The sequence below is a fragment of the Daphnia pulicaria genome, chromosome 4 (genome assembly GCF_021234035.1).
Source record: "Daphnia pulicaria isolate SC F1-1A chromosome 4, SC_F0-13Bv2, whole genome shotgun sequence".
NCBI lineage: Eukaryota > Metazoa > Arthropoda > Branchiopoda > Diplostraca > Daphniidae > Daphnia > Daphnia pulicaria.
In genome coordinates, this window is record NC_060916.1 from 1,786,206 (window position 1) to 1,807,536 (window position 21,331).

The 21,331-nt window shown below is 40.4% G+C and overlaps 4 protein-coding genes, 2 non-coding genes and 1 pseudogene across 6 annotated transcripts in view; 6 read left to right on the top strand and 1 right to left on the bottom strand.

The window, feature by feature from the left end:
- LOC124336054 overlaps positions 1-20,638 on the top strand; it is a 570,649-nt pseudogene extending 550,011 nt beyond the window's left edge.
- Positions 1-21,331, top strand: part of LOC124336181 — a 455,543-nt gene that overhangs the window by 213,691 nt on the left and 220,521 nt on the right. The gene's annotated exons all lie outside the window — the stretch shown is intronic.
- LOC124336700 overlaps positions 1-21,331 on the bottom strand; it is a 580,524-nt gene that overhangs the window by 116,265 nt on the left and 442,928 nt on the right. The gene's annotated exons all lie outside the window — the stretch shown is intronic.
- LOC124336545 (Golgi apparatus protein 1-like) lies at positions 75-9,499 on the top strand. The gene is made up of 26 exons (XM_046790394.1): positions 75-444; positions 1,820-1,985; positions 2,044-2,177; positions 2,237-2,338; positions 2,398-2,541; positions 2,605-2,794; positions 2,861-2,990; positions 3,064-3,145; positions 3,218-3,366; positions 3,442-3,682; positions 3,742-3,816; positions 3,890-4,102; positions 4,178-4,383; positions 4,454-4,877; positions 4,943-5,083; positions 5,149-5,331; positions 5,401-5,629; positions 5,691-5,797; positions 5,870-5,912; positions 7,306-7,583; positions 7,639-7,870; positions 7,931-8,133; positions 8,197-8,455; positions 8,520-8,748; positions 8,814-9,004; positions 9,081-9,499. Exons 1-26 carry the CDS (start codon positions 223-225, stop codon positions 9,200-9,202), a joined length of 4,695 nt encoding a protein of 1,564 aa, XP_046646350.1. The 5' UTR covers positions 75-222; the 3' UTR covers positions 9,203-9,499.
- On the top strand, positions 6,507-6,578 carry Trnae-cuc. The gene has a single exon. It is a non-coding gene; the product is annotated as a tRNA-Glu (tRNA).
- Positions 6,779-6,850, top strand: Trnae-uuc. Its single transcript has one exon. It is a non-coding gene; the product is annotated as a tRNA-Glu (tRNA).
- On the top strand, positions 12,089-18,246 carry LOC124336119 (histidine decarboxylase-like). The gene is made up of 17 exons (XM_046789782.1): positions 12,089-12,471; positions 13,014-13,071; positions 13,882-14,054; positions 14,835-14,948; positions 15,070-15,192; positions 15,374-15,508; positions 15,595-15,738; positions 15,816-15,882; positions 15,961-16,123; positions 16,188-16,258; positions 16,336-16,355; positions 16,426-16,524; positions 16,591-16,773; positions 16,851-17,097; positions 17,510-17,677; positions 17,748-17,918; positions 17,986-18,246. Exons 2-17 carry the CDS (start codon positions 13,044-13,046, stop codon positions 18,204-18,206), a joined length of 2,127 nt encoding a protein of 708 aa, XP_046645738.1. The 5' UTR covers positions 12,089-12,471; positions 13,014-13,043; the 3' UTR covers positions 18,207-18,246.

Below are 21,331 nucleotides of genomic sequence, written 5' to 3' on the forward strand. Positions count from 1 at the left end.
CGGTACTTGAACAAGGTGGTTGCAGAAACCTATAAGGTTTCTTGGGCAACAGATGAGAGATGATAGCGAAAGCGGAACAAACAGTAGACTGTGTGACGCGGCTGACGTCTGCTGTGGTCCCTGAATATGTTCATTCTGACCAAGTGTGGGATGTGACTGTTCTCTAATTCAATCTTAAAAATAAATTTCAAATCAACTGATAAGTAGTGACTGGAATAGAAGATGTTATTCCAAGGTGTTAGTTTTCTATTAGTGACCTTAACAACTTTTATTTCGGTTGGAGCTTTGGATGTCACCGGAAAAATTGCTACGAACCCGGTTTGTAAAGACGACGTGACACGTCTTTGCAGCTCTCAAATTCTTCCAAATGATTTGGCTGTTCTTGACTGCCTTCAAAACAGGAGAAGTGATAGTGACTCTGATATCAAAATAGAATGTCATTCTGTATGTTTCTTTTTTATTTTATTAAAGTACTCATTTCAGAATTAAAGGTTACATTTTTAATTTTTGGAAAAATCTATTGCACCGTGGAGTCCACGGCGCTCTAGTGTCACTTAGTGCTATTGCACCGTGGATCCACGGCGCTCTAATGTCAAAATATGCTATTGCGCCGTGGATACCAGGTGGCGTGGACTGCCCTAGCTGCTATATACCTTCTTTTGCTTCCTTTCCTAGGGTCGTTGTTATAAGATTTCACCGACTTTGAATCACCGCGACGCAAGTGCACAAAGTCTTCCTCAAGCCGCTTGATAAAAATTACGATGTCGTTATGGCTATCAAAAGTCGTAGCAGTGGTGAAAGAATAGGATCGACAATGTTGATGCTTGGGCAAAAAACCAAACTCTACTGAAGAACGAGCAAGTTTTTTCTTTTTCTTTCCGTTTTTCTCATTTCATTTGTTCACCATTAAAGAAGTAAAATAGGTATATTACTCAACAAATGCAATTTGTAAAATAATCATGGGGGGGGGTCAATCTTGGGTTGAGCTGCTTCAAGAGCACTTGTTGGCTGTCGAAATCACTGCAATTCGACGTACTGAGAATCTGGGACTAGTCATCTAGGCTATATCGGGCATGGGCGATTCTTTCGTTCACGACACAAGTCACAAGGGTAAAATTTCTTAATGGTTGCAGTGTTACTCATTTTTTAATTAGGGCCTATGACTATTTGCACAGGTCGAAAAGGAGGATACAGATGTCCCTTACCAGATTACAATGACTTTAGATGCATCAGCCAATATATCGTCGTTGTTTATCGATAATACTCCCGACGGATTTTATCGCGGCTGTGGTATAACCATTAGCGGCATATGCCGCTAGTAACTGCTAGCGTATACTAACATAAGTAACTGTAAGTTGCTGGACATTTCAATGCAGGTCCGTTTTCTTTGGGGTTAAAAGGGTCGACACTTATATACGATTTTGTTTTCAACTAGGTCGATCACAGCGGACATCATTGCTAATATGAGCAATCGCAGTAGGAGTGACTGTGTTACAGCCACAAGGTGAATCTTGGGAGGCAGTATTGGGAGAGCATGCTTTCCAGTCCTTATAGATTGGATATGTGCGAGTGTCGGCAATTTTCGTAAGGAGCACCAGCCTTGCGACACAGGGTTACTTTGGTTAAACGTGCCGGTGTGTGTGCTAAACTCCACGGCGCAATAGCATATTTTGACATTAGAGCGCCGTGGAACCACGGTGCAATAGCACAAAGTGACACTAGAACGCCGTGGATCCACGGTGCAATAGCACAAAGTGACACTAGAGGGCCGTGGACTCCACGGTGCAATAGGCGCACCTTAATTTTTTTCTTTTTATAGTTCCTTTGGCAGTTCAAACTAAATCTAACTAAAGGTGACCAATTTTTGGAAGCTGCTGAAAAAATGTGCTCTGAAGAGCTGAAAAATTTGGAAGAATGCAAAGACCAATCGCTTGAAGGCCATAAACTTTCTTGCCTTCTTGAAAACTCTGACTCTGTTGCCCAAGGTAATAAATGATGGCAAAATGACAGAACTATGGTTTAAATGTATCTCCTTGAACTCAGGGCAATGCAAATCATTTCTTGTGAAAATTGGTTCAATCATATTTAGCGATTTTCGCTTGGTTGAAAAATTCACCACTGCCTGCCAGGATGACATTTCCAAATTCAACTGTGGCCGGCTAGATTCTGAAGAAGAAGTATTTCTATTTGTCAGTAATTTAAAATTCATGTCTTTATGTCATTTTCAAATTCATAGAGAGACCACAAACAAGGATCAACGATTGAATGCTTGTCGGAGCATGTACGAAATTTGACTAAAGAATGCCATTTACAAACGTTGCGGGTTGCTGAACTCCAGGCAAATCATTTTTATTTCTATTATAATAGCCAGTTCACGTTATTTTTACAAATTAATAGGCGGATGATTATCATTTGGATCGACCACTTTTTCTCGCTTGTCGAGATGATCGTGAAAGATTTTGTCGCAACACTCAAGCTGGTGGGGGACGTGTTTACAAATGTCTCATCAAAAACAAAATGCAGAACGATATGAGCACTAAAGTATAACTCCATTTATAGTCTTTTGAACATTCAAACAATTAACCCAAATTTATTTATGTAAAGTGTCGAGAGAAATTGGTTCGTCGTCAGCAACTAGTTTCTGAAGATTACAAAGTCAGCAAAGGTCTAGTCAGAGCTTGCAAACAAGAAATCATCGAGCATAAATGCTTCAAAGAGACGAATTCACCTGTCAAAGACCGCAAAGTTAAACTGGCTCAAGTTCTTCTTTGCTTGGAGAGCGCATTGCATGCAGGTGTGCTAAAATAATCGTGACAACAATTTTCCTCGTTAAGGTTAACGACTCTGAATTTGGTCGCAGGCAATGGCATTGGAGGCGAGTGCCAAGCAGAGATGCTGGATCATCGCCGACAGCTATTGGAAGATTATCGCTTATCCCCTGAAGTGGTTTACTCTTGCCAGGAAGACATTAAAACCAACTGCCGTACAAAGTAATTACAAATTGTTTCTTTTTCCTATTTTATTTTTATGGTGGAATTAACAAGTGGTTAATTCTGGGTTCAGGGAAATCGGCGGAAAAACTCTCCACTGTTTAATGAAGCATGCCAGGAGGCAAAACGGCATTTCTGATACGTGTCTCCGTGCGGTAATTTCTTCATTTATTCACACTGGTTATTGAATTTTTTCTTATAATGTTGTTTTCGATAAAATGTCACAGTTGGAAGATTTGATACGTGTCACTGACGCCGGATCAGACTGGCAGGTGGATTCTTTGCTCAAAACATCCTGCTCTAGTGTTGTCGAGACTGCTTGTAAAAATCCCGTCGATACCCAGCCGGCCAGCGTTATTTCTTGTCTTATGGATAAGTGGGTTATTTTTCTTTCATTCCTTGTAATCAAATTATTTGCACAGCTCAAGTTCTTTTATTCTTGCCGTTGCAGAGTTTTTTCGGACGTTATGACAACGAGCTGCCGTACTGCTTTGCTCGAAATTCAATATTTTGTTGCTCGTGATTTCCGTTTGGATTCTCAGCTGTACGCCCAGTGTAAATCAGACGCTGCGCAATATTGCAATGCGGCTCCTAATTGGACGGAAGAGGCTAATGCAATAGGACCTCAGCGTAATCCTCTCGTATTACCTTGCCTCTACAGATATGCTTATCATCCCCCTACTGATTCATCTGTAAGACATTTTATCTCCTTCAAATAATTTGTGTAAACATGACACCAATTTATGTTCAGCTGAAGCCCGAATGTGCCGACGAAGTTCGACGCGTTATGCGACAGAGGGCCAGCAGCGTTGATCTCATTCCAGAGGTAAAATCGTCATCAAGCTTGATTCCACCGTTTTTATGATAGACTTAGAGGATCGATTTATTAAAATTGCTAGGTTGAAGAGCCTTGCATCGAAGATTTAGCATCGCTTTGTTTTGAGAAAACAGGAAGAGGCGAAGAAATGCAATGTTTGCAGGATAACTTGGAAAGACTTAGCCCGGTATGCAAGCAGCAAGTGAGCAACTACACAGAAGAAGAGGCTGAACACTTGGAGCTTAATCCGTTCATCACGGCCTACTGCAGCCGTTTCCTTGAAACACATTGCCAAGTAAATTTCCGCGTTGAATGCTTTCGTAAAAAAAATTTCGTTATTATTATTTTGCCTTCTTCTTATTATTTTTAGGAAGAAATGGATGATGGCGATGAAGGTCAAGTGATGGAATGTCTTGTTGAATATAAAATGAACACTGAAACAACCATGAACTCCAAATGCCGAGCTGCTGTCGAGCATTTCCAATTGATTGCATTACAGGACTTCCGTTTCAGCGCCCCATTTAAACGAGCTTGCAAACAAGATATTTCTCGTCTGTGTCCCAACATTAAAGAAAAGTATGTCATTACCAATTTTAGTATTTTGATGCCAATTTTTTCATGTGTTCATTCATTTCTAATTATCTAGACCAAAGGTAGTAGCTTGTCTGAGCGAGATGGTTCGAAACGACTCGGTGGCACAGAGCTTAGTTTCACGTTTGGGAAACCATGTCGGATCTCAGCATCGTGTGTCTCAACCTTGCCGCCAACAGCTTAGGAACCAGCTGCTCCAACAGCATGAAGATGTCCAGTTCAATCCTAACGTCCGCAAGCCTTGCGCATCCGATGAAAAGCGATTTTGTGCCCAAATCAAACCAGGACAAGGCCGAATTTTGGAATGCCTCAAAGCCCACCGTAAACAACTGGATGATATTTGCCATGCAGCCATCTTCCAGGTCGAAAAAGAAGAAATGGATGACAGCGGTGTTGATTTCCAACTCATTCAACAATGCAAAGAACCCATTCGTCGATTATGCCAGAACGATGCTAGCAGCGCTCTGGAATGTTTAAAAGTAGTTTTGACCTTTCCCTCACCTTTTTTTAAAAGAATGTCTACCACTTTTATTTGCTTTCTTAGAGCCATCTGGACGACACCACTCTAGAACTTCATTGCAAAGAATTGATTTTGGAACGGATGGCTGAACAGAATCTTGATATTCGTTTCAATCCTGCTCTGAAGAAAGCATGCACCATGGACATACCGAAATTTTGTCTTGCGGTATTTTATTACTCTTGCGTGTAATACTATCGATCCTGTTTCTATAATACTGTTAATTTGAATAGGTTTGGCAGAGTGCACCTAAGGATCGCGAACTTGAAGGGAAAGTTGTCGATTGCCTGAAACAGAACTTCGTTTCTAAAAAGCCGCTGACCCAGTCCTGTGCCGACCATTTAACGGTTATAATGGAACAACAAGCTCTACATTATCAGCTTGATCCTGTTCTTGTGAGTGTCTGCGATAAAGAGGTATGTTGTGTCCATCTACCATGTTAAGGGAAAATCATCTTCATCAACACTTGCTTCTGCTGTAATAAGATTGAAGTGCACTGTGGACCTGAAGAGCTTGAAAACAACAGACAAGGTCAAGTGGAAGAATGCTTGAAAAGAAAATTTGACACGTTGACTAATGTCGAATGTCGACGCCACATCGCTCTGCTTATAACGGCTGTCCAGATTGACATTCAAGCCGATCCATTGCTTCACCGAGCTTGTGCTATCGATTTAGTCACATTTTGCAAAGATGTTCCACCTGGAGAGGGTCGAAGTATGTTCAGTTTTTTAAATCTGTAGTGCGAAAGTTGTTAAATTATGTGACTTGTAAATAGGATTGAAATGTCTCTTGCGTTTTAAAGAGCAAGGGCAAGCGAAATTTGATCCGAAATGTTTTGATATGCTTACTACGAGGACGCAATTATTCGCCAAGGCTTCACAAGTATGCCTTATACCATACCGAGTAATTAATCCGTGACATAAATCAATTGACACACATTTATATATTTCACAGGTCATGCATCTGGAGTCAGTCAACGATTTAGTCGAACAACTGAGTAATTCGCCCGCCAAACACGTTTTCCTAGCGGTGGGGCTCTCATTTGTTGGATTAATTCTTTTGCTGGGGGTCTTTTGCGGTCGTATTTCAAAGAGACATCAAGTTATGAAGAACAGATAGTTTGCACTGTAACAGAAACTTGGATGTGGTTAATTGTGTGATACGTGATAGAATAGAGAATGAAAATATCTAGAAGCGAAGGGACACTTGGGCGAGTGCCTTGAAATAATAATTCATACTAAAAAAAAAGAGACGATGAAAATCAATTCAATCCTTCAATCAGTGTTTACGCTGTACATCCAAATTAAATTGACGAACTCGCCTACTTTCAATAATTCAATCAGACAAATTAAGTTACAACCCCATTGATTTTATTGGTCAATAAAAAAAACAGACGCACAATTTTTTTTTTTTTGCTTTCCTCCTTCTTTGTCCAATAAGATTTTGAAAATAAAAAAATGGAAAAGATCAGTTAATGTTTTGACGCTGATAGATTAGATCGATTTAGTATCGAAAATATTTTTAGCCTTTTGTTGATTAGTTTAGACAAATTTCCAGCCACTGGATTTAAGAACTAGCGTGTCAATTCACATCCCATATTGTCTAGTGGTTAGGATACCCGGCTCTCACCCGGGAGGCCCGGGTTCAATTCCCGGTATGGGAAACCTTTTTTATTTCTAGCACAATAAGTTGATAATTTTCTTTGTGAATTTAAGAACAAGATGTATTAAATGCGTTCATTGCCTAATTATGTTATTTCATTCATATTTGGCTATTTTAACGTTATTAGCATGTCGAAATGCGCACAAAATAAATTTTTTCTCACTTGTAGATTATACAACATTATTTTGACAATTGTGTATATCCCATATGGTCTAGTGGCTAGGATACTTGGCTTTCACCCAAGAGGCTCGGGTTCGATTCCCGGTATGGGAAACCACTTTTTCGTCCCTTTTTGTTGATGAAATGTTTTTTAATTAATTAGAAAATCAATAGACAATTAATAAATGTGTGTTTCAAATGATTATTTATCATTTTAACATGTTTTATCAAATTTTCCGCGTTATGTTATTATTCCAATCAGTAGATGGCTCTGATTAACTAAATAACTATTTGGTGACTTCAGTCGTCTGCTTAGACAGCGGCAAAATGAGATTTCTTCGAACACGTTTTTCATTTTCTTATAATTTGTTTATTCATTCAAAATTTAACGAAAAAAGAACTAAAGTTAATGATGGAAGCTTAAGGCAATTTTCTACCACAAAAAATGAGCCATATTTCATCACAACACCTATATTTTATGTCAATGCAGGTTTGGTGTTTTCATGAGTTTTATTTTCATATGTAAGCATTTCAAATAGTACTACAATATTTGTTTCCCTTTAATTTAGAGCCTCATATTGGGCATGTCTACACAGCAGTCCTTGCTGATTCCTCAGCCAGATTTCATCGTTTAATTGGTTGCAGCCCTGTTGTATTTTCTACTGGGACTGATGAGCATGGCCTAAAAATCCAACAAGCATCATTACAGGCCAATAAAGATCCCAGCCAATTCTGTGATCAGGTTTCTGTTCTATTTAAAAATGCTTTGGACAAATGTGAAATTGGTTATACCGATTACATCAGGACTACTGAAAATCGACACAAAGAAAACGTTCACTCATTTTGGGTAAATGTCAGTGCAATGTGAATATGTTTCACATATTAATGAGCCATTTTTTTAGAATATTCTTTCAGATAAAGGGTACATCTATAAAGGAAAATATGAAGGTTGGTATTGCACAGCCGATGAAACATTTGTTACAGAAGATCAAACCACACTAGTGAAATTGCCTGATGGTCGTGAGCAACGAGTCTCAACAGAATCTAATCGGCCCGTTGAATGGTTCAGCGAAGAAAACTATTTGTTCAAGTTATCAAAGCTAAGAGGGGAACTTTTAAAATGGTTGATCAGTGGTAAGTTTCCTTTTTTTCAGTGTGTACATCAAAATTACAAAACCAAACAATTTTTTACAGGTCCCGTTGTTCGACCTGTGCGGCATTACAATCTTGTAAAATCATGGCTTGAACAAGATCTTGTAGACTTGTCAGTATCTAGGCCTCGTGCAAGATTGTCTTGGGGTATTCCAGTTCCAGAAGATCCTTCTCAAACAATTTACGTGTGGCTCGATGCATTGCTAAATTACATGACTGTCGCCAAACACTCACATTCTGACAAGGTAATATTTTAAAAAATTAATATTTTCAACACATTTAACGTATCTGAACGTTTAATTCCACAGAATATCTGGCCGCCGAGTGTTCATGTGATTGGAAAAGATATCTTAAAATTCCATAGTATTTACTGGCCAGCCTTCCTTTTGGCTGCTGGTTTTGATCCCCCGAAATGTTTACTAGTACACGGCCATTGGCTGGCCGACGATCAAAAAATGTCTAAAACTACGGGTAACGTCGTCAGCCCTCAGTCTTGCATCAATATCGCAACAGCAACTGGACTCCGTTATTTTCTGTTACATGAAGGAGTTCCAGCCAGTGATGGAAGTGAGTCCTACATTGTTCTCAAGTCATTTGTTTATTAATCTTAATAGTTTTGAAAATGACAAAGATTTTAGTATGACGAAGCTGGTGCGAATCGCCAACTCTAATTTGGCCGACGGCATCGGCAATCTAGTCAACCGCTGCTGTGGCAAGAATTTGAATCCTTTGCAGATAAGACTTGCGGTCAGTCCGTCAGATTTTGAAGCCTGTGGTTCTCCAGGATTAGAGTTGCTTGATCTTTTACAACGCACTCCTGACATTGTTCACGAAGAATATCTACAGTGGAACTTTTACAAGTAAATTCGTTTGTTTTCCTCTTCTAAACAAATTAAATCTAATCATTGATTGTTTAATTTAACAGAGGAATTGACCAAATCATGACTTTAGTTCGAGGTGCCAATGGTTTTTTCCAGACTATGGAACCCTGGAAGTTGAAAAAAGAAGGCAAGATTGACAAACTGAATGCCACATTGGCCGTCACCATGGAAACTGCAAGGGTAGTGGGAACGCTTCTTCAACCGATCGTGCCTTCTTACAGTGAACGTTTGCTCGGTAAGTTGATTCCTTTCGAATGACGAAAGCTATTTCCGGGATCATGATTTTAAAAGGATGAAATATTTCCATTAAGACAAATTGGGTGTGCCACGGGAAAATCGCGACTGGAATTTCGCTCGGCTACGATCCAGTACCGCCGACACTTCTCTCGGCGCTCAAGGAACTGTCCTCTTCCCCAAAATCAAATCTGACTAAAAATTTAACCTTCGCTGTTAGCAGGTGAATATGTTCAGTGACATTTGATTGCGTCATTCAGTCTGAAATAGAATGGCGAATAAATTTTAATACTAAAAACGTTGATGTAGTCGTGATTTTCGCATCACTTTCCTTGAGCTTTTGACCTCGTTTAAATGTCCTTTCCTTTATTAATTTGGGGGGCTTCTTTAAGTTTTGTAAATCTGGTATAGATCGTGTTGATAACGCAAACGGCTAGTAACAGGATTCCACTTTTTGTTTTTTAAATAAAATTTTCTTCTTCTTTTTTTCAGTCAAGGCGAAACTTTTAAGTCACTAATGGGATTATGTAGCACCGCGCTCTCTTTAAAATAGTAGATTGAAAATTATCGAACGGAATCGTTAGCTCTTTATTGAAACGGTTGGAGACAGAGCGAAACTGCCCAGCCTTTTTGATACGGTCAGCAGGTGAAATGTGGATGTCCTTCACTACTTTTTTCTTCTTTGTCCTTTTTTTCGGGTGTCCGGTTTTGCGTAATCGCCTCTTTCCGCTCTAGGGTTTCTGCAGCGGAGCGTCTGCTCCGGTAGACGCCGGTCGTAGACCACCCAAGCCATAGAGGGACTCCGAAAAACTGTCCTCCACTTACAAGGGAAAAAATTACGAAACCTTTCAGTTCGTGTTGAGTGTGTGCGTGCGCTTTTTTTTCCTTCTCTCCTGTACGTCAAAACTTCTCCGATTTGGGGGGTTGACATTGTCTTTGTGTAAAAGGTCAAATCAAAAGACATTTCTCATTCATTAATTTTGGAAAAAACAGAAATCTGGGGGATTTGACTTTTGACGAAAAAGCTTATATTTCGCCCGCTGTTTTTGATGAGAGCAGTGACAGTCGATGGCAAACATGACAAATAGAAAAGCAAAACTTTGAGCATTTAGTTGGGGGGGAATTTCTAATGAGCCGCGTGCTGGCTCGGGATTAAACTGCATGTTGAAGCTTTTTGTTTCTCTATACTTGGGAGATTGAACTTGCGCAATTGCCACAGATCGGAGAGGCGGCTAATTGGCCATTTCTGGTTCCTGTCGTCTTATTTTCGATCCTCTGCAGAAAGAGCCTTGATTTTCCAAACATACTGCGAGTTATTATTATTATTATTATTATGCGCTTCAATTTTGCTTTCTAACAATGGCGATTACTCTTTCTACACTGTCTTGGTAGAATTTAACATTTTGATCCGTATCCGTCGATGGAGATTAAATGGAAATGTCTTCAACGCAACTGATTGATGCCAAGTTTTGGTGATTGATCTGAAGGTCTTTTAACTTTCCGATGGATCAAAAACCAAGAAACGACGCGGCTTACTGGTTGATAGTAGCCAAGGAATAGTGTATGTGTGTGTGTATGCATGACGCATGTGAAGAACATCAAAGTTTAGTGTCTCGGCAACAAATGTCGCGCCGGAGTTGAGTAAATAAGTCAACAAGAAAACAACCAGAATGTGCGGAAGAGAAAAGTAGACGATAAATCCACTTATCAGCACTAATCCACTCGTCGTCAGCTTCCGACCACCGCTATACACCACCCCCGGAGTAGAAGAAAAAAGAGTGTTGAGTATCGCAGACTCGACGAGATGGAGGCCTTCCGCAACAGCCGAGTCGTCCGTGCGGAACGACAAGACAGCCGGAATGAATCACGTTCAAGATATCATCGCCGACACAACAACCACAGTACGAATATTGACGCTGTGTATACAGTTCCTCTGTGACCACGTCTTACCACACATAAAGATATCTGTAAAATGGCATAAGAGTATTATTACACCCCGGCGGGGCCGGACAGGAACAACAGGAGCAACGGACAGTTGAGAATCAAACACCACTTCCCAACTATCGAACGTAATCAGTCGGCCGGCAGCTGCGGAGTGGTTTCCAGATTCTGTAAGCCCAAAAATAAAAAAAACCATTCGGATTATTTGATGTTTGTGTCGGAAGAAACTCTTGTAATGGTGGAAGCCAAGTGATCCGTGAAATTATTTTTCAATTCTCTTTTCTTTTCTTTCTAGGAATTGTTCCTGAATCTTTTGTGTAAGTGACCAGAGAGCTCCTCTCTCGTCATTTGTCCGCCTGTGGATATCGGCCTGCAACAGCCGTGTCCGACCAAAATGAATGACCTTCTTTTTCCTCCTCCACGCTGACGCTCCGGAATTGATAAGGTAGACACTATATATCTAATACTAGCCCGGTATAATATCAAACGTACAATATAATTCCCCCCCCCCTAGTTGCAGTGTACCAGTAACAGCTTGTAGTTATGATATAAGGTTTTTTTTGGGGGGGGGGGAAGAGAGTGCCAGTGTGCGGATGACTGGAGACCAATTGGTCATGTGCAGTTGATTTGCGTATCATATCTAAGGAGGTGGGAGGAGCAATATTCACGTGCAATACAAATGCACAGTGACGCTCTCGCGTTTGACGTCTATCGAAGGAGAACATGAATTAGGAGGGGTCGTTATTTTATTGCCAAACCCTTTCTTCCGTTCCCGGACATTTTCAGTCGGGACGAAAAAAAAATGGCGGAACAATTTCAACGGATAAACAGGCTTATTCATTGCCCCCTCCACATTTGACTAAATTAAACTTGTGCTTACGTAAAGCTTTTTTAAAGAATGAATTGCTCCTATGCGATTTATACTATTGGGGGTAGCAAACCAATGACGCGGAACTTTTGCTATTGTGAGCTTGTGAGTGTTTTGCGTATACGGGTCTGTATTAGGACTATATGGGAGTAATTCATTGGTCTGTTATTCAGCCATATTGAAAGTTAAGAATTCAACTTTGAAAAATAGAAAGAGTTTTCACATGAATCTTGAACAGCACGGTCGTATATTAGCGTGAGTGGGCGGGAGTGGGTTACGTACTGGAGGCCGCACTGCTGCTGTGCGTTTAGGTGGCGGTTGGTTGGAGGAGGGATAGACGGAGTGGGAGGGTCGCTCCCGCTCTATTCCATGTGACAAAAAATAAGAAATAAAAAGAAGAAAAAAAATAGGAGGGAAAATGGAAAGAAAAAAGAGAAAAAGACTATGAAAAGGACATGACCGAATCCCTCCGATTGCTCAGAGTCAGTCGAGCACCAGCCGGGGACTTGGTTTGTAGCAATAAAAAAACGCTCCGTCAAGTCAGTGAGAACCGCACACACACATTCGTCCAAATCCAATCCAGTTCTATATATTGGCCGAACTTAATTCATCGAACGAGAAAAATAAATTTTAGATTCCGAATTTATTTTCAAATTAAGGTATCGTAAAACCATTTGCTCCTACCGGATGTTTTTGTTAAATTGTTTCTTGTGGTTGCGTGTTTTCAATTGACTAGTTTAAACCGATAGCGCTGAATTTACGGTTCATGAATAACCGGTTGCAAAAGTCAACTATTTTATTAGCTGATTTGATTCATGACATTTTTCTTATCATCAGTCATTTTTTTCGGGCCATTTTTGTCCAGTCCAGTTTGGACGTTGTCTAGAGCGCGTCTAGCTTGACAAACGATGTCACTATTATTATCTATCCTTGTGCAAACGCTCTTTTCTCTCTTGGGGGTTTTAGCAGGGGAATAAGTTTACGGACGGGCATACAAACTTTCTCCCCCTCTCTCTCTCTCCTCTTTCTCAGTAACGTGCATGTATATGTCTGCTTGTCTGCTAGACGTCAAAAACTGAAATCCTTAAGAAATTCTTTTCAAATTTCCCTCCCCCGCCATTTCTAACTGATTTAAAAAAGATCCCGCCAACCAATTTTTTAAAAATGTCCGTTTCATTTCTCGTTATCTTTTATTTTTCAGATTGTTTTTAACTAAACTAACGACGCTAACATGGATTTCGACGAGTATCGCCAAAGAGGTACGTACGGCGTATTTTAAATGATTTTTAAACCAACGTCGGCGGGTGCGATTTACATCCGTCCAGGAGCGGCGAGTCTGGGTCCGAGGTGACGCTGATGCTCAGACGTGCCCGGCGACATTTAGAAAAAAAAGGGGCATATTGTGTGTATTATATAAGGTGGAAATGGGGGGTTCAATCTATTACACTCCCGGCCACCACCCCGATGAGTGAGAGCCTCTCGCGCTGGATTCGTTCCGGCCAAACCTGGACCAAGGAAGCGGGTGCGGGCGGGTGAGAGAGAGTCTGGCACAATCGATGGCTTTTCATATCTCGTGGCGTATAGACTAAATATATTGTGACGGCCGATGGCCGTCACCGTCACAAATCAGCCGACGGGATCCAATATGAAAAACGAGACGTTCAGCAGCAGATCAGGCGAGATCAAGTGCTCTTTTGTTTCCGACCATTTTTCCTATTAGATCCCCAGTTTCGTTTGGGGAATTCTTCCGGAAGTTTTCTTTTTCTATTCTTCCCGCTTAGCCTGGGAATTTTATATCCATCTCATATATTCCAGTTGCATTGACAAAAGCGCCAGACCATTTTTTCGAAATGGGAGAATTTAGGCGAAGAATTATTGTCAGCAGAGGGGTGGTGGGGGATGGAATAAGTGTAACAGCCGTATTTTATTGATATTTATTCATCTGTTAATCATTTTCCTTTCGGATATTTATGACAATATGCACTTGTGCCATCATTGATCTCTTTCTTTTCAGACGTTTTTATCTATTCAATATTGTCCTTTCTTCCCTTATTTTTGATGAATAATAGGCAAGGAGATGGTGGATTATATCGCCGACTACCTGCAAAACATCCGCCAGCGACGCGTTTTCCCCGACGTTAAGCCAGGCTACATTCGACACCTGCTGCCGGAGCAGGCGCCCGAGCTGGGCGAAGATTGGGACACCATCTTCGCTGACGTTGAACGTGTCGTCATGCCTGGAGTAAGTCGTTTTTCTTTTATATGTTCCCATATTTATGACAATGTTATACAGCGCCCCAGCTGCTGATCCGGCGGCTGAAAAAAAATCCGGTAATAATATATGGGTAAATCCGACGACGACGGTGCCCTATATACCAACCATATCGCCCATCTAGTAATCCAGTTATAGTAGTACTAGTAATAATAATAATAATGTAAGGATTCAATTCTTGTCGCAACTCCTCTGTAGTAATGATAAGCTACTTCTCATGTGTGTGTGTGTGTCTGCCATGTCAACGACTACGATTTGTTTGGGTAGGGATTTAGGATGTTGACGAAGACTGATCTTTTCAAGCCTGGCGAGTGTCGTGACGCCGATAAAAAAGCGCTACTTCTGTTTCTCCTTTTTTATATTTTTTCTTCCATATGTGCGCCTGCATCGCCCACCCCTTTTTTTTTTGTTATTATTTAGACGCCCGTCATAAGAAATGGAAAGGATCGGATGAAAGGTCATTTGTATCGCCCTATCACCGAGCTTCCACCCTTCCAGACGGCAGACACATTTTACACATGTTATTCTTTCCTTTTTATTTTTTGAATTACGTCATGATGCGATGACACAAAGTCTCATCACAATGAAAATAAGCGGCTTTACTGTAGTAGTGAACAAACTGGTGGCTTTTTTTTCTGATTGACACTTTATCAGACAGCCTCTATTTGTACGAATACTTGTATAGGAGCAATGGCAATTAATTAATAGTGCGCTTAATTCATGTGTGTTTTTTTTTAAATTTTCACGCAGGTGACTCACTGGCAGAGCCCCTACATGCACGCTTATTTCCCGGCTCTTAATTCTTTTCCCTCGCTGTTGGGCGACATGCTAGCCGACGCCATCGGTTGTTTGGGCTTCACTTGGGTATAAACGTCATTTCCCAGTGACTGATATTATCAAACAGTTGCGACTCTTTAATAATGAGCCGGTTTTTTTTTGTGTTTTCCATTTATCATTGGGTGCCCCGATCGCCGGCCCATCGCAGGCTTCGAGTCCAGCTTGCACCGAATTGGAATCGTTGGTGATGGATTGGCTGGGCAAGATGATCGGTTTACCCTCCGAGTTCTTGCACGCTCGCAGCGACAGCTTGGGTGGAGGAGTCATCCAAGTATGGGTTTGATTTTGTGTTTGCTCCTCCCCCCTTCGACACTTGTGTACTTGGGTCCATGTGTTCCATACCAGTGTAATAGGCCTACACTTGTCCGCAGATGGACGACAAATCGATTGTCTTGATTCGTTTTTTTTTCCCAGTGTGTAAATCGTTCCATTTTGTTTTGGGTATTACGCAGACGACAGCCAGCGAATCGACATTCGTGGCTTTATTGGCTGGACGGACGGAAGCCATAAGACGCTACAAAATCCAATATCCAGATCTGGAAGATGCTGAAATCAACAGCCGTCTGGTGGGTTATTGCTCTGACCAGGTAATTTAATAATCAATTGAGACAGAAGCGGGATGACCCGTCTTTAGATCAACTACATGGTGTTTGGTCGTTGACGTTGTTCACAGGCCCACAGCTCAGTGGAGAAAGCCGGATTGATCGGGCTGGTCAAATTGCGCTACATCGAGAGCGACGACGAGCTCAGTATGCGAGGCGATACATTGGCCACGGCCATCGCCCAAGATCGCGAGAAGGGACTGATTCCATTCTTCGTAAGTTGTCGATAAGAAAAGAATGACGTAACAGCTGGTACGGTCTTCATCTATTTCCATTTTGTCGAATTCTTTAGGTTTGCGCTACACTGGGCACGACTGGAGCCTGCGCTTTTGATCACCTGCGAGAGATTGGCATCGTCTGTAAGTCGGACACTTCAATTGAATTGTTATTTTTTAAAATTACTTAGATAATAATAATGAATGATTTTGTTTGGTTAGGTCGCTCTGAGGATATTTGGCTGCATGTCGATGCCGCTTACGCCGGAACGGCTTTCCTCTGCCCTGAATTTCGCCACTGGCTTGACGGTATTGAATTTGCCGACTCGATTGCTTTCAACCCGTCCAAATGGATGATGGTCCATTTCGACTGCACCGCCATGTGGTAAGTAATAATCAATTTTACCGGTTTCATTCAATGTGAATAAACTTGGATTGTTTTATCACAGGGTGAAGAATGCCGGCGCTCTTCACCGCACCTTCAACGTGGAACCGCTCTACCTCAAACACGAGAATTCAGGTTAGAATGTTTTATCCAAATTCCGTTAAAATAACAATCAAATAAATTCGTAAAATTTGCTGGTGTTAACTTTTCAGGAATGGCCATTGATTATATGGTGAGTCCTCGAATTATAAAATCAATTCCAATTTTCATTCAGCGATAACATTTTCGTGATTTTGTTACAGCATTGGCAAATTCCTTTGAGCAAGAGGTTCCGCGCTTTGAAACTTTGGTTCGTCATCCGCAGTTACGGTCTAAACGGCCTTCAGAAGCACGTCCGCCACGTAAGAAAACTTTAACCGTGACTCACTCGAATAAGTCAAATTGATTTCTCGTTTTGCATTTAAAAGGGCGTTCGTCTGGCCAAAGAATTTGAAAACATGGTCAAATCGGATGGTCGTTTCGAAATTCCCGCCGCCCGCCATTTGGGCATGGTCGTATTCCGTCTCAAAGGCCCCAACGACCTCACAGAAGCCCTTCTGAAAAAGATCAACACTTCTGGCAAACTCCACTGCGTTCCGGCAGCATTGAAGGTGAGATCTAAACACCAATTTCTCTGTTGTTTTCAATTCGATTACTAATTTTCTGCTATTCCATTTTAAATAAAAAGGGAAATTACGTCATCCGTTTCACTGTCACTTCGTCGCACACGAAATTGACGGACATTGAACGTGACTGGGAAATTATCAAGTCGATTGCAGCCATCGTGATTGACGCGTGCCACTCGCATCATGCCACCAACATGGCCGGAGACGATCAACTGGAAGAAAACGGGCATTCGTCTGGACAAGAGACGGGTGACGACGAGGCAGTGGCCGGCGTCCCTCGTTCCAAAACCAACAAAATGCCACTGGCCGGTAAAATATGGCCTTTAGAAGTGGTCGTCGTTTGAGAGAGAGAGAGAGATTGTGTCACGTCACACTCGCAGCATGCAAACGATCAAGTCCTTTTTGTGAACAACAGTGTCTCGTCCTTCCAACTCCGATAAACATAGCACTCTATTATCCTAGTTTAGTTTGTTGTTGTATTTTTTAAAAACGGTCTATATCTATTGCATGGCATATTATACAATGAAAGAAATCTATTAGGTACAACAATACACAAAACAAGTCGATGACAGCATGTCTATGTGTTGATTGTGTAAGTTGAATAGTTTCATTTTGATGTAGTGGTTGGGTACACGGACCTTCCACGCCCGCATGTCTGTTCATAATTCTTTAAATCTTGTTCAATTACTTCTGCTCATTCACCTTTCCTCCATTCCAACAGAAACACGCAAGAACAAGAATTTCGGAACGAGTTTGTTGCTGGCCAATCGTCCCATGTCGCCCAAGATTATCAATGGAAGCTTCGCGGCCATCTTCGACAACGACGATGTTCTCTTCGACCTGGCCAGGAAAATATCGCAGTTCCGCTACGGAGACGATGACTGTCCAGGTGAGCATAATTGTTAATCTTTTGATATCTTCATTTTGATATTTTTTAAAAATAATTTGTCGTTTTATAGCGACCCAACGCCGCATCCGTGGGATGTTGATGAGCGGCAAACAATTGTCTCTAGACTCTAGGATCGATCTGGTCCAGCGTTTGGTCACTGACAAAGACGGTTCCAATCCGCAAATCGATGAGAGTTCTGAATGTTTAGCCACTCCTTCGGATATTGAAGAAGTGCCGGAAGGTAAAATAAATTGCGTAAATTATTAACTTTCTCTTTTTTACAATCGTTTTACTAATCGCAAATGTAGAGGGAAGCCCCTGCGAGGAAGACGAACGTCAACGGGATCGTTCGCATTCGGTGGACAGTTCACGTCAATTGTCATTGTCGAACAGCTGTACCGGATCCGGAGGCGGCGGGTGTCTTAAGAAGAAAAACGTAGCTTTCTCCGAAAGAGCCGGTTCTATTCCGGAAGATGGCGAAAATGCAGTTAAAAATCCTGAGCGCGAAGTCAGTCAAACAAAAATCTAAAGTCTTCTTCACCTTCGGCTACTATTCGATTCAATTATTCGCATAGAAATTCAAAGAGCGCAAAGCGATCTAGTGAATTGTTTTACGATTAAGCCGACGCATCCTTATTTTGAATCAGATTGATAAGAACAGATCCGCCATGTTTTATCCAGTAGCACCCAGAAACTTTTCAAAAATTTACAGTCGTAGCTTCATCATATGTTCCAGTAGTTTACTTGATGTAGCAGTCCCCCCCCCCCCACATAATAATCGTGCAACGTGTTGAATAGGCAATTATAGAAAAAAAAAGAATACCACTCGCATTACTAAGAAGATTGGAAACAACTACTGATTTCCATTTTTTAAGTTATTGCGCAAGCGGTAATATTTATTCTCTATATGGTAATCTTGAAAACCTGGCCTGTTATTCGTTTCCTTTTAATATGATCTGAATGTCTCAGCTCTTTACGTTGTATAACCAACATTTCAAATCCGACTCCTTTGAATGTAATCACGTTTACTGCTTAGTAATATTATCTTGTCCGCCGTTGTGAAGAAGCAATCAATATACAAGTGCAAAAGGAATATGAGCGTATGTTTTTTGCGTGTGATTATTAGCTCTCAATTTTATGAAGATCGTCAAGTCCGGCTATTGATTTTACAGAGTTTAGAAAACGCGCACTCATCTTTAGTCTTTACCAGCAAGTTAGAGACCTCAAAATGCATTTGGCTTTTTTATTTAACCAAGAAATCTGTTGGCTGTCACTAGGTGGCTAAGATATGTCCGCCAGGTGGCGAATCTTGAGTAACGAAATTTCTGTCAGTGTCAGTTCACTCAGTTGTTTCCGAGACGGCAAGACCCTACCTGGTTCATTGTCTTTGTCAGTTCTCAGTTGAATCATGAGGTTCTGAGAGAAAGAGTCGCCATTTTTAGACCTTTTTATTGTTTTGAGGTTTTGAATTTTGATGTTGGCTTAATTAGCTGGATTGCCACTTGTGAGGCATTTCTTAGAATGTGGACATGTGGTGGGTTTTAGTTGGTTCGGGTTGGCGGTTCGTGAGCTTGCTATTAATCTTGGTATAATTGATTCGATTAAATTCTATTGCATGTGCAGTGAAAATGGCCTGAAAGTGTTTAAATTTAATTTTTTATTTGTAGACGAATTTTGATGCTGAAAGACTTTGAAACCATGCTGTCGACAACCACGTCGAGAAGCTGAGTAACATTCTGCTTTTACAATGGTAAAATTAACAATTAAACTGATTGAAATACATGTGGATCATAACATTCGTAATGTTTGATTGCAGGCACCTCTTAATAAAAGGAACTTAAGCCATCCAATCTAGGGCTTCCATCAAATCGTGCAGGCTACATGGAAGTTGCATTTACCTTTGTTGTGAACATCATGAACACATACACTATTTGAAGGTGACAATCTTATCCAGTTATAGTTTTTACAATTAAAATGTGATTAAGCTTTGCATTCATTGGTTAACATTTTGAGATTTCGTAAAGTCAACAGCTATTTCCTTCAGGGTTGTGTTCTCTGTTCTGTTATGGATTATTTAAAGGGGAGTTTGTTGTATTCAAGAAAGCAGATTCTGAAAGAAGTTTTGTTTATTTGTTCTACTGTAGAGTATCCTTTAAAGATTAAATGAATTTGTATTTAAATCTTTAATGAGTCATTTAGTTTCATGTAAATTTATTAATTTAAGTTTCCATGATAGGTATAAGATAATGTTGCCAAATAATATTTGCCTATTTGGGTTGAATATTTAAAGTGATATGTAGCATATCTTTTAAAATTTCATATAGCATTTCCAATGATGCTGAAGATTAATTTTACTTCTGTTATAGGTTCATGTTTACGTAGCAGTAGTGTTGCTGTCCAATGTGGCGTGTTGTTGCAGCCTATGGTGGTGAAAGATATCTGCATCAAGTTGCTGTTCCCTGTGCATCCAAGGTGCTGCTTTTGTGCTACAGAAAGACATCCAATATTGTGTTTAATTGCTATTTGTGTCTTTGCAGTTTACCTTTATATATTGAGAAGGAACAAAAAAATAGTAATACGGGGAGGTTTATGTCAAAAAAATAATAAACATGTTCAGGATGGGGGAATGAGGAGCAAGTTGGGGTGGGGTATTTTTTTATGATTTACTAAAAGAAATGAGGTAAATTTTTAATGAATATGCAGTACTTGGTGATAAAATATGTTGTTAACCTATACCTTCCACTTACATATCCATTTCTCAAACCCCATAAGCATCAACATCAAATCCCACATCCACTCACATCTATTCCTAAAACCCCACAATCTCCAACATCAAATTTACACAATTATTATATATCTATAATCATAATTTATATTTAAATAAATAAAATGTCTGTATGAAATTTGTGTAAACTATATTTATTCTGGAACACATGCAAAATAAACAATTCATTAAACAGAACGTCCGGTTCAAGACAATTTTTTTTGTGCGAGGTTTTTTATAAAGCAATCCGCCACCCAATTTGACAAAAAGTGATTTGTTTTCACGGAAATTACGTCAGACGGTTAAAAAATTTCTAGTTTAAAAATCTCATGTAGAAATTAGCATCTAGTCTACTGGTGGAAATTGCGATTCTTTAAGCTTGATTAATATAGGTGATGTGTTAAAAGCTATTGTGGGTAGCTAAAAAATTGAACTAATCCACTTTTGCTGAATATTTTGGTTTTAGATCACTTTGTTGTTTTTAGATTTTCTTGTGATCTCTCTTCAAAATATTCTGAAAAAGCGAATTAGTTCCATTTTTTAGCTACCCACAATAGCTTTTAACACATCACCTAAATTAATCAAGCTTAAAGAATCGCAATTTGCACCAGTACTAGATGCTAATTTCTACATGAGATTGTTGAACTAGAAATTTTTCAACCGTCTGACGCAATTTCCGTGAAAATAAACTATCACTTTTTGTCAAATTGGGTGGCGGATTGCTTGCTAAAACTCGCACATGCAGTGTCGGCGTAGATCCAGGGAGATTACCTGGAAATGGAAGAGGAGAAGAGTGCGAGGCAAGTTTTACTGGGGAGCGATTAGTCATACTAGGCTTCCGGGTTAGACTCATGACCCTTAGATCATGCGCCTTCCAAGTCCCCGTTCGA